At 51.2% G+C, this 12,121-nt stretch overlaps 1 protein-coding gene across 7 annotated transcripts in view; it reads right to left on the bottom strand.

Moving 5' to 3' along the window:
- Positions 1-12,121, bottom strand: part of TRAPPC9 (trafficking protein particle complex subunit 9) — a 320,362-nt gene that overhangs the window by 235,135 nt on the left and 73,106 nt on the right. For all 7 annotated transcript variants that reach the window (XM_088798934.1, XM_074316658.2, XM_088798935.1 and 4 more), the window contains 4 exons: positions 9,372-9,457; positions 6,157-6,283; positions 5,285-5,417; positions 2,519-2,682 (listed from right to left, as the gene is read on the bottom strand). In XM_088798934.1, the coding sequence (XP_088655060.1) occupies positions 2,519-2,682; positions 5,285-5,417; positions 6,157-6,283; positions 9,372-9,457 (510 nt within the window). The remainder of the gene's footprint in view (positions 1-2,518; positions 2,683-5,284; positions 5,418-6,156; positions 6,284-9,371; positions 9,458-12,121) is intronic.

Here is a 12,121-nt window from a genome sequence, read left to right as displayed (position 1 = left end):
CACGGCACTTCTGTCTGAGCAGTGACAGACGTGTCCACAGCGCCCAGAGACTTTTCCATGGCTGCCGCAGTGTGGAAAGCCCCACCACCAGATGTAATACATGTGCACCTCACAGGCGGCCTGTTTCCTCCCTTCCTCGCTGTGTACAACACGGAATGCCCGACGGACTTTTCGAAACCCTACACAATGACCTGCTGTGAGGAATAACACAATTAACTGACATCAATAGTTGAGCCTGTCACTGATTTACGCCCCTGTGGAGTTTAGTTTCAGAAAGAACAGCCGTGATTTTAATGCCCGAGGCCCGTGGCGTGCCCTCGAGGGGCGCTGGCCGTCTTCCATCGACAGTGAAACGGGAGGTGGCACCGCTGTCGACCTTCCAGGGAGGAGCACCGTCCACACCTGCTTCTAACCGCAGACGCTGTGCCACACCATTCACGAGAATCTCACCTCCATGCCCACACTCAGGGATTTTAATTACACCCACATGGAGTCATCGCTTTTTGACCAAAAATGAAACCAGAATAAAGAAAAGAAGGGGTGGGCGTGTGCACCTATGTGTGTGCACAGCGCAGACTCACACATTTCTCAGATTTGTTCAAAAGCAAGTACAATAAATTCATCTTCATTTGGGCTTAACTACAATGAAATCTGTGATTATTTAAGGAAAGGCGGAAGTCTGCATCTTTAACCTCCTACAAATAAAGACGTGCTGACAAACGACTGTCATTAGCATGACTGCGTGACATCTGGACGGGTGGATTAGAAACGCTCATCTCCACGTCGGGGGCTTGTGACCATAGGGACACGCTCACCCCAGAGCCTAAAGGACAGTTTAGACACCTGAGAGGGCCCCCAGAGGTCTGCTTGACTCTTAATATCACTGATCCTTACCATGTACTTAAAATGCAAAAGGATTGTAAAAAGGAGTTTGTAAGACTAGGGATGAAAACAGGACAGGGAAGCAAGGAGGATGGAGGAAAAGAAAACCCACAAGAAACGTTTCTTTTCATGAAGAAAAGGGGTTCATTCCGAGGGGAATGAGCACGTGCCCAGAGACCTGTGAGGCCCGACAGGACCCTGGGTGCTTCCAGGCGTCAGGAACGGGGGAAGGAGAAGGGGGTGGGGGCGCGGGCAGGCCTCCTGCACGGCCAAGCTACAGAGGGGCTGCACCTCGAACGCTCCGCAATCTTAAAGCAAGCGTGAGCTGAGCACGTCAGTGGGCGCCGCCAGGCTCTGCAGTAACACGCCAGCTTCCTGACAACCCTCCACGGAGGGACTCGTGCTGTCGTACTGAGCACCTACCATGCGACGAGCGCTGGTCTAGTTCTCAGGCGCTGGAGACGCAGCAGAGAAAGACACAGGCCACCCCCACCCCTCAAAAGACCGCTTAGGGGTGTGGTGATTATTTCATGAGAAAAAATTACCTGAAGTCCCACTCACCTGGCCCTACAAAGTAAAAGCTGTTATTACTGTACTACTGAGACATGAAATAACTCTAACAGAAGCACAAAGAAAATCATGGAGCCCGGAGAAGGGGACGTTTAATTCCATAGAAAAGCTGCATGGAGTAGATACTCAAGAGACCCTTACGGAAGCTCAACTCAGTGAGCTTCATAAAGCCACTGCTCACACGGCAGGAGGTGTTGCTCGTGGCCCATAGTGAGTCCTCCCGTCTCTGCTGCCCCCCCCACACACAGGGCATTCCCGCTCACACTCCCGGCTGGAGGCCTTTTCCCAGCTCCTCATATATATTAGACCAGTTATTAACACTGACAGTTTAGGGGGCTCTGTAGGATGTAAGTGACAGGAATTATCCCCTTTGTATATTTTGGAAACAGATGCTTTGTTTCCATTCATTTAGTCCCACAGGCAAATGTACAGCAGCTTGGGATGGGAACTGAAAAACAACGGCAGGTCGAAGCTCTCGCTGGGAAGCGCTGTTCTGCAAACGGCCACCCCGCGCGCTACGTGGGAGGGCTCCGGGGTCTGTGCCTCCTGCCGCTCACTAACCTCAATCAGAACAGGTATTCTGCCACATGTCTCCTCACTGAATTCTAGGAACAACTTTACACGGTAAGTACTGCCACCCCCATCTACCCAGGCGGAAACTCAGGTAAAAAAAAGAAAAAGGACAAAGAGCTGGCAGATGGTGAAGCCAAGTTGCTACACACGTCTTCTGGCCCCAGGCCACATGTGCCTCGGGACTAGGGAGCAACACCTGCCTGCGAGTGGGGCGCAGCAGCTGTCGGGGACCCACCTAGGAAACAGCGACTGGACGGTTGATGGGGGGCCCAGGCGGGCGTGCGTCTGAGCCTGCTAGCTCTTCATTCACTCCCCCCAGAAAATCCTCCCCGAGGGCCTCCACTCTCTCCCTGTGTGTTCCTCACACATCATCCACACGCCAGTTTCGGGACGGCCCCAAAGCTCCTGGAGTCTCGCACACGGGTTCTGTAAAGGGTCCCTTCTGCCAATCAAGAGCATCACTGCTGGGGCTGAGCCTATTTCAAGCTCTTACCTTTGGTGGTGAGGATTTTTGAGGTGACTTCCAGTTTCTCGAGTGGTTCCATTCCAATATTTTCCAGTTTAATGACAAGTTGCTGAGTTTCTCCGTTGTAAAGCTGGACGGACACATTAGTCGATATTTCGTCACCAGAGGAAGGTTGCAGTGAATGTGCAGATCTAAAATAATAGTAACAATCATAGATTTTAAAATGAAAGAAGAAAACCAACGGCATTTTAGAATTACTCACGTCCCCACACTTAGGCATTTCAGAAACAGGGACTCGGGGACCTTGGCTGTGCACATGGAGTTCAGAAGGATGAGCCACCCCGCGCTGAGTGCTCTCCCCACGCAGACGAGTCCTGGGTCCCTGACGCGTCACAAGCATGACCACTCTCGCTCAGCCTTAGTTTCTCGTGTGTGTGAAGCATAAAATTACGTACTTACTGGATTACGGTGAGGGCGAAATGAAAAAATGAGTTAATTCAAATGAACTGTGAGCATGTTACTCTCTCAGAAAAATGAAAAATCTCATGCTCAGAATTACCTTGGGAAAATTCATAGGTTTAAGAAGAAAACTTAAGTGAACTATTCCAACTGATACCACGAGAACTGGAACAAGAGAGAAATAAAAAGTACAACAGACTCCACGTCACAGGTAAGAATGCCAAGCAACGCCTGCGAAGCCGAATGTGACACAGTGTGCCCTGGGGTTAGACGATTCCCTGCGGCCAGGTCTGCAGCCCTGGTCAGGGGAGGCCCCTTGCGACCTGGGCCCCGAAGCTCACCTGAACTGCCCTGAGGCTCCCACACTACAGCCCTCGTCTGTGGGTTTCCTGACTGTGGCTGAATCCAGACGCCAAGCAGCCTGAGCCTCCCCTCAGCAACCCACGGGCGGCACCCCTGCCGACACCCACGGGCGGCACCCCTGCCGACTCCCACGGGCGGCACCCCTGCCGACACCCACGGGCGGCACCCCTGCCGACTCCCGCGCAAGGGCAGTGGTGGCCATGGGGACAGGCTTCCGGTGGTCCCATGAGGACAAAGGCTGGACAGCTAGAGAGAGAGACGTGTGTGGCAGGTGCCGTTAAAATGCTTACACAGCGCTCGGGAGAAGTTTGGCCACAAAAGAAAAAAGTGGGGGTGGTCTCTGGAAGGGAAAGCGTCAACATTTTTCCTGGGATCAGAAGGGTTCACCTTCCTCCTTACCCTGAGGGCCTTCCACAGGAAGCCACATTAGTCTACACGTATGTGAGCCAACATCATACACTGCACTGAACTAGAAATGGGCTGCGAGCTGGACTGAGCAGGTTCTGGCCACAGCACAGGGTATGTGCCCCGTTGCCGCGCTGCTGACCAGCTCTTCCCAGCTCTGCTCCTGGTCACTGTGCCAAGGACCGGGGCAGACCCGGCCCTGTTTCCATGCCCCACAGAGACCTTCATGTCGCCACATCATTTGGTCCAAAGGACAGAAAAGCATGTTCCCGACAGTGCTGCGCTCACAGCTCTGCTGTCCAGGGGCAGAGCCGTTTAAGCGCACCAGGCTCACCGAGCTGGTCATGCCCTCCAGGGGCTTCCACTTCCAGACTCTCAGAGAAGATCTTGCTTTTGATGTCCTATCAAAGGACTCTTTGCCTAACCCAAGATCACAGAAATGTTCTCCTGTTTCATTCTAAAAGGTTTATACTGTTGGCTCTTATAGTTAGTTCTCTGATCCTTCTGAGTTCATTTTTTTCTGCATTTCATCTTATTCCTCAATCACACACTTCCTCCCCCCTCCAGGGTTTCTCACAGGCTGCTCCCTTTGTTAGAAAATCCTCCCGCCTCCCCATTTCACATGGCTGATTCCTCCCCACCCCCCTCTCACACCACACTGATGTCACCTCCCAGAAGGAATCTGCCCTGAGCCCAGATCCTGACAATAGTGAACTGGGATTGTCCCACCACCTGTCAATCTCCCCCACGTGACTGTACCTTCCTGGGCAAGGACTAGGGCTGGTGGGTTCCTTTTCACAGCCTTAGTGCCTAGCACAGCGACGGGCAACTGAGAAGGGCTCATGAAATAGGTGAGGGAGCTTTTAACACATTTCAGAAAATACCAAACACATTTCATGAAAACAGCCAAAAGGGTCAACATGAAGCATTATTCATAAGAGCAAAAATTGAGATGACCCCACATTTCAACAGCAAGGACATGAATGGCGCTGCAATTTTAAGATACCTTATGATGTACTTTTTTGAAGCCATTAAAATAATAATTCTTCAGCTTGTGTTATATGGTTAAGTAAAAAGGAATCTGTGACACTACACGTAACACAGCATAATCTCAACTAGTAAAACATATATATTTTTAAAGGATGAATAAACCCTAGAAGGGAAGGAACTCCCACTGAGCATCAATAGTAATTGCCTCTGGGACGCCTGAGACTTATGTCCCTTTCTGCTCTGTGCTACAAAACAGACTATTTTTAAAAAGATACCGGTAAAGAATTTTTCCTAAGTTCCCTAAAACCTTCACGGTTTTTCACAAAAGTTATAATTCCAAAGGCTAATTTCACGCTTTGCTCTGATCTTGGTAAGAAACACTTACACTCTGTTCCAATTCTCTGTAGGCAAAGCATAACGCCTACTGGTTACCTGTGAGAAAGCCGTCACCATACTCTGGTCACACAAATCACAGACTAACTCAGACCCTCGAGGCCATAAGAAGAAGTGTACTCAAAAATGCTCTGAAGTGCCATTTCTGATCAGAAAGGCGACACCTGCTGTGTGTGCACCTACCTGGGCAGAGACGTGCCGATCTGCAATCTGGGCAGAGCGGGGATGACTTCGACCGTGGAGCCGCCGGTCTTTACTCCCGGGAGGTTGTCCAGCAAACAGTCACTAAAGACGCCAAAGACCGTGGTGTGGTAACCTGGGGAGCAAGGGGAGCATCGTCACACTGCTGGGAGCCACCACGGGTCTCGGGCCCACACCTGAGGCATGAAAAGGGCGCAAGCGGGGTCCCTCTCCAAAGACCTGAGCTGAATTCGGCCCGTCACCTGCTGGTTCCACCCACACTCCCGCACTCGACCCTGCAGGGCCTCAGTCTCCTCCTACAGGAAGCGGAGCTGATAACAGCACCTGCATTCCCACTGCACAAGGCTGCCTGCGTCCAAACGGAATGTGCACGGAGTCTTTGTAAACTAGAAATCTCTGTGCCACTTATTCTGCCTCATGCCTTTACCAAGTTGCTTTCCGAATTCATCCAGCTCTAAAGTGAGAATGAGAGCCAGTACTCCTTTCCAGGATATAATGTGAATTAAGTATTAAGAAATGATTCAAAATCTTCTGTTGAGAGATGAAAGTTCGAGGGCCAATTATTGTTATTGTCCCTGCTACGTGATACGGCCCACCTGCTGCACGTGGGCAGTGCTATAGTTGAAGCTTCGCACATTTTCCAGGGTAAGCACTTGAAATTATTCAAGCAAAGCTTTAAACTGTCTTTTGAAATTTTGAGCGGATTGTTATAAACATCATTCACCGAGTAACAAAATTAAACAATTCCCAGTGGTTAGGACTGGAAGACCAGCTGACCAGTGACAGGCCTCAGTGAGGCAGGCTGAGAGCGCAGCCGTCCTACCGGACCTGAGTCAGAGAGAAATGGCCCTTACCGTTCACGGTGATCATGCCAGTCGTCTGGGGGACCCCAACGAGCGTCACCGGGTACAGACCAGATTCAGCCGGAAGGGACAGAGCCGCAGGGAGGGACTCGAACTCCACGCCGCTCACGAGGAGCCCCTAGAGCAAGGCACAGTGACGCGAGTAAGCACAGACCCCAAGTTCACGGTCAGTCCCCAATTAGCCGTGGAACAGCCAGCAACAGGAGAGCTGCACGACCGCCAGCAGGACCGCCAGCAGGAAACGGCTTTTATACAAACCCACCGAGCACTGTGGAGACAGGCTGAAAGCGTGCTGAACACGAGACAACTTCCCTGGAAAGCACTGTGGGTGCCTGAAGCAGTCCATCCTGGTTTTAGCCCCGACTGCTGCATTTCTGATGTTTGTTTTGTTTTGCGTTTTACCAAATGGGAATGTAAACAAAAGAAAAACCATGAAATGTGGAACTGTATCATCTACTAACATCTCTCCAGTGTATCTGTGAGTCCTCAGTCCATTTCAATATGTACCGGGCACCAGACTTCACAGTGAACGAGACAGACCCCCTGGCCTCGAGACCGAAAACGTCAGCACTCAGGACTTCCCAACACGGTAACAGAGGTGCTACCCAGTGCAATAAGGCAAGAAAAGGAAGTAAAAGGCACACAATTATTTTAAAAAAACCACCAAAACTGTGAGCATAGAAAACCCCATGGAATCTACAATGAAACTTGAACAAATGCATTTAGCAAAGTGACAAAGTCAGCATAAAAAAAAAAGCAAAGGTATTTCTGTAATCTAGCAATAAACAATTAGAAAATAAAATGTAAAAACTACCATTAACAAGAGGTTAAAAAAAAAGTCAACCAGCTTGGAGTAAACCTAATGAACAATAAATAAGATTTCCCCCCACTGAAATCTGCAGAACATGGCTGAGGTAAATTAAGAAGACCCAAGTAACTGCGGACTCCTTCTAGTGCATTTGTTTGCTGTAGTGCTTTGAACAAGCTGTTTCAGATGTAATTACAGGACTGAGCAGATGAGAACGCGTCGATGCTGTAAGCCCAAGTTCTCACACTGGAAGAAAGGACCCAGCTATGGAACGGAGGAAGGCAAGAAAGAACCCTGTGGAGACGGATTAGAATTGGAGGTGACAGTATGAAGTCAGGATTTATAAATCTGTCTTTGTACTGTGCACAGGGCCTGTGTCTACACGTACGCACACAGATGTAGGCACTGGCTCCTAAGGAAGTACAGGCCCCTGTGGGTATGTGGCTATCCATGCACACTCTTCCTAACTGTCTGCAGAAAGCACCAGAAGCAAAGACACCGCAGCAGCAACGAGCACACCTGTCCCCATTGAGCAAAAGCATGAAATGTCGTAACTATGTGTAGGCCACACATAGTCGGCAGGAGTGGAAACAGAAAGCAATTAAATGGCTATTGTCTCTAGGCAAAATATATAGGCATTTAATTTGTTTTTAAAATAGCTAAAGCAAACATGGCCAACTGTTAACATTTTCTAAATGTGGATGGTGGATATATGAGTGTTTGTTATTCTTGGAACATGTTATATGTTTGAAATAGTTCATAACTTAATTTTTAAAATCCTGACCGTGATTTGTGGGCTATCTCCTAGTGGTAATTTTTTTTATATTTTATTGGGGAAAATTGGGGAACAGTGTGTTTTTCCAGGGCCCATCAGCTCCAAATCAAGTCTTTGTTTTCAATCTATAGTTGCAAGGGGCGCAGCTCACCATCCCATGAGGGAATTGAACCTGCAGCCTTGTTGTTGAGAGCTCGTGCTCTAACCAACTGAGCCATCGGCCGCCCTTCTGGCAGCTCATTGTCTTCAGTCTAGTTGTGGAGGGTGCAGCTCACAGTGGCCCACGTGGGAACCGGCAACCCTGTTGTTCAGAGCTCGCGCTCTAACCAACTGAGCCAGCCGGCTGTCCCTCCTAGTCATCATTTTTATTTTATCCTTTGTTCTTCCTAATTTTTGACAAAAAGCACATATTATTTCATGTTTCAACCCAATAAAGATGAAAGCCATTTTTTAAGACAAGAAACATGTAGGGAAGGGCAGCAGGCATATGACACTTCCAACCACTTTGGGGAAGTCTCTAAACAGCCGTCATTCCCTGTTTAGGCCGAGGCAGAAAGTCACGGAAAGGCCCGATCCAGGGCCCAGCCAAAGCTCCCCCTGGAGGACGAGGCAAACCCTTGCCCTCCAAGGACCGTTCTCTGAGCTACCAGGACTGTCAGCTTAATGTACAGTGGAGTTTCCAAAACTCAAACAGACGTTGGAATGCTATGCCGCATGATGGAGGCCTAAGCGTCACCATAATAACTCCCCGTCTGCCCGGCAAACTGAGTCACCCTTGTATCCTCAGCAGAGCCGTCCGTCATCTCGCTGACTGCACCTGGGTGCCTGTGCATCCCCACCCCACAGCACTGACCACAGTCATGGCAGGGACCAGGTCCCCTGGTGTCTCACCTGCGGCCTGACATGTGGCACAGGCACTCAGCAAGATACCTGCATGCAGGGCCCACCTCTGACCCTGAACGTGAGTCGTAAAGCTCTAAAGGAAAATGCCTCCTCTGTGTGTCACTGAAGTTACAACGCAGGACTGTGCGTTCACAGGCACAGAGAGGACTCGGGGGATGGGACCCCCAGGGGCAGCTTTGCTCTGCGAACGTTAGAATTAGCTTGCAGAGCCAGGACCAAGCCCCTTCCCACCGGATCAGGTGAGCAGTTCCCATGGACACCTCTACAGGGCGACCCTTAACGCACTGCACAAACAGAACCAGAGCGTTGGGATTCGAACCCAAGATGAGCCCCTGACTGCGCAGTCGGCTGCCCTCACGCTCTGCAGAGCCCTCTCCTCCCTCCTTTGGGCCTTGAGCACCTTATCCTCTTGTTGCAACAAAGTAAACCATGTCAATCACCCGCGAAGTTCAGCGTGATGATTTCAGATCCTATAAGCAGTCAGCTAAGCTCGGTGTGTGTCTTTGTTCACTGATTCAAACACCTATCGAGGGCCAAGAACTAAGCACACAGGAATGGCAAGACGTGCTCTTCACTCACAAAAAGCTTAGAATCTTTGGCAAAACAAATACAAAAGCAGACATACAGCACAAGACGTATGCCTCAAGCACTAAGGAAAAAACATACTTTAATGGTAAGCTGTGTTTGGCCCCAAAGGGTCACATGACTGGTGATACTTACCATGTTTTCAACTCGCAGTTCAAACGGCATCGGGTTATAAACCATCAGCTGAACTTCACACACGTCCCCCTGGACCCATTGGAAATCTAGAAATACACACAGACGGGTATCCCTGTGTTAGTTGGTATTTTGCATGTCTCACACGGTGTCTGATTACGCCCCTGGCGATTTGTTTTTCCAGGGAAGCAGTGGGCATTAATGTCATCCTGGGACACACAATTCAGAGCTGGTTTTCCCGCTCGCTTTCTCTGAAACACAGCGAGTCATCACTGCCACTTGGACGCTCTGTGACTGACGTTTCTCGGCCTCTTCCGCAGGCTGCTTCAGGTCCGCAGGCTGCTTCAGGCCCGCAGGCCAATGCGGCTTCACAAACCCCAAATCAACCCAGAAGTACCGTTCTCAGTGCAGGGCCGTGAGTCACGTCCTGGAGGCTGGCACTTAGGAATCTGGCACTGCGGTCAATTTAAGTGACATATAGCTCGATGCCCCGCTCCCCTCCCGAGAGAAGTTGGTGGCTTTCCTCCCTGACCACTCCCAAGTCAGCTGCAGTTCAACACCCACAGGAGGCAGAATTCTGAGATGACCCCCAGATGCCCACCCCTGTGATCCTCTCCCCTGAGTGTGAATATGAGGATGAGGTTCTGTTATACAACAAAGGCGAAGGGAGATGTGATGTGATGAACGTCTCCAATCAGTAGACTGATTTAATCAAAGGGTGGGCCTGGTCTAATCAGGTGAGCCCTTAAAAGGGACCATACGCTTCCTGAAGGAAAAGATTCAAAGCAGGAGGACGGATGGAGGAGGCCATGTGGCAGGGACGCAAGAATGACCTCTAGGGGCTGAGAGCGGTCCTGGCTGACAGCTAGCAAGAGAACAGGGGTGTCAGTCACACAATTGCAGGGAAATGAATGACCAGCCAGCAGAGGGAGCCTGGAAACAGATCTCCCCAGTCCAGCCTCCAGCCGGGGACACAGCCCCAGCTGACACGTGGATTTCAGCCTGTGAGCCTTGAGCAAAGGACTCAACTAACATGTGCTGGACTCCTGACCACGGAAACAGCAAGAGAATTAATTTGCCTTGTTTTAAGCCACTAAGTTTGTGGTGACTTGATGCAAAGCAAAAGACAACTAACACAGCACCCATCGCATTTCCGTGGCCGCTTCTTCCCTTTAAGATACTCCATGAGGCAAAACAAGGCCTCAGACTCAATGAGCACGTGTGGGGCACGAGCTGGGTGGTGAGGCCCTTTCAAGCAGGCTGTCTTATCTCACTGCCTCAGAGCTGGGTATTATCACCTCCACTGTCACCAGGCAGGTACTCAAGGTCCGAACACGGTAAGCGACACCCAGGCATCACAGAGCCTGGGCACGGGCTTCCAGCCCAGGTGTCTGAGCTCAAAGAGGTGTGTAGAACGGACACTCGTGGGTGGTTAACAGGCTTCTTCTAGGGTGGATACTAAGGTACTGACTAGAGTCCCTCACTTTCAACAAGACACGGTTTTCGCAAACCCTTGGCAGCAGGCTCCCTCAGACACAGACAGGGTCCTCCTGTCCCACGGTTTTCTCACGGCTGTTCCACCCCTCCTGGCTCCAGAAACGCAGGTGTCTCCCTCCCTCCCCCTCCCCTCTCCTTCCCCGCCCCCTCAGCTGTGAGAACCTCACGGAGGCTCACAGAGGTCACCCGCCTGCGTGTGCTCACACCCACCCTCGGCGGCATTAGTGAGCCGCCACCGCCGGCGTGGTGAGCACCCCACAGACGATGAAACTGTCACTCGTTTTAACACATGCCTATGCCGGGTGACTGAGGAATTGTGTGTTTTCTCTGTCACGGTCAAAAAAACCATCATTTACAAAAACCATTGCCTGGAGTCCTGAAAGGAATCATTTAGCCTTAGATGGTCCTGGTCTACCGAGATAAATCACTGATTACATGGGTCGCTGTTTCTGTGGGAAAGGAGGAGATAACTGCCTTCCAACCCTGAGTGAGTCAAGGCACAGGACGGAGGCCGTTCCTCGACGTTCCGTCCCAGAGGCAGGGGAGGCACAGCCACTGGTGGCCGTCACATACCCGTCCGTGGCAGGCCCTGCCACTTCCTGCTGCTCCGCACCCGGCGTCTGGTCACCCTGGGCTGACAGCATCGCTCATTGCTCATGGTGACCAGCGGGTCTCTTCCCACCGCGCGCACGGACCTCTCTGGCAGGAAGCATCCTGATTTCCCGCCGCAGCCCCAGCCGCCAGCCGAGCACGTGCAGCTGCTGCTTGGCGTTTACCAAACGGACACCAGGTTCTTCAGGAACATTCTCTCACCTGCCCCCCAGACGAAGCCTCCAAGTTCGCTTCTCCTATCCCCACTCGCCAGCCAGCACGGCTGCTGCCCAGGGAGGCACAACCACTTGTCCCAGGTGGCACGGTGGGAAGTGACAGCTGCTATAGCCCAAGGAGTCTGACAACTCCAGCCTGTGTCGGGGCAGCTGGGACCTCAGCACTGAGACTGGCCACACCACAGTCCCACCATAGTTACATGGAGCCCTCACCCCACGTGCTCACGCTCAGGACGTGTGCTGTGTCACCTTTGCACAGTTTAACCTGGACGACGACAACACCAGCAACACGCAGGCAGAACGACTGGCACATTCTTCCAAGTAAGAGTGGAAAACGGTATCAAAAACTGCCCTCAGGGCTTCTCTTATACCCTCTGCCCTCTGCTGTGATGATACCTCCAATTATACACAGAGACTCATTTATGGAGA

Source organism: Rhinolophus sinicus, chromosome 6 (genome assembly GCF_057876585.1).
Source record: "Rhinolophus sinicus isolate RSI-liver-muscle chromosome 6, RSI-T2T, whole genome shotgun sequence".
In the NCBI taxonomy this organism is placed as follows: domain Eukaryota; kingdom Metazoa; phylum Chordata; class Mammalia; order Chiroptera; family Rhinolophidae; genus Rhinolophus; species Rhinolophus sinicus.
This window is presented reverse-complemented; position numbering and strand designations above follow the sequence as displayed.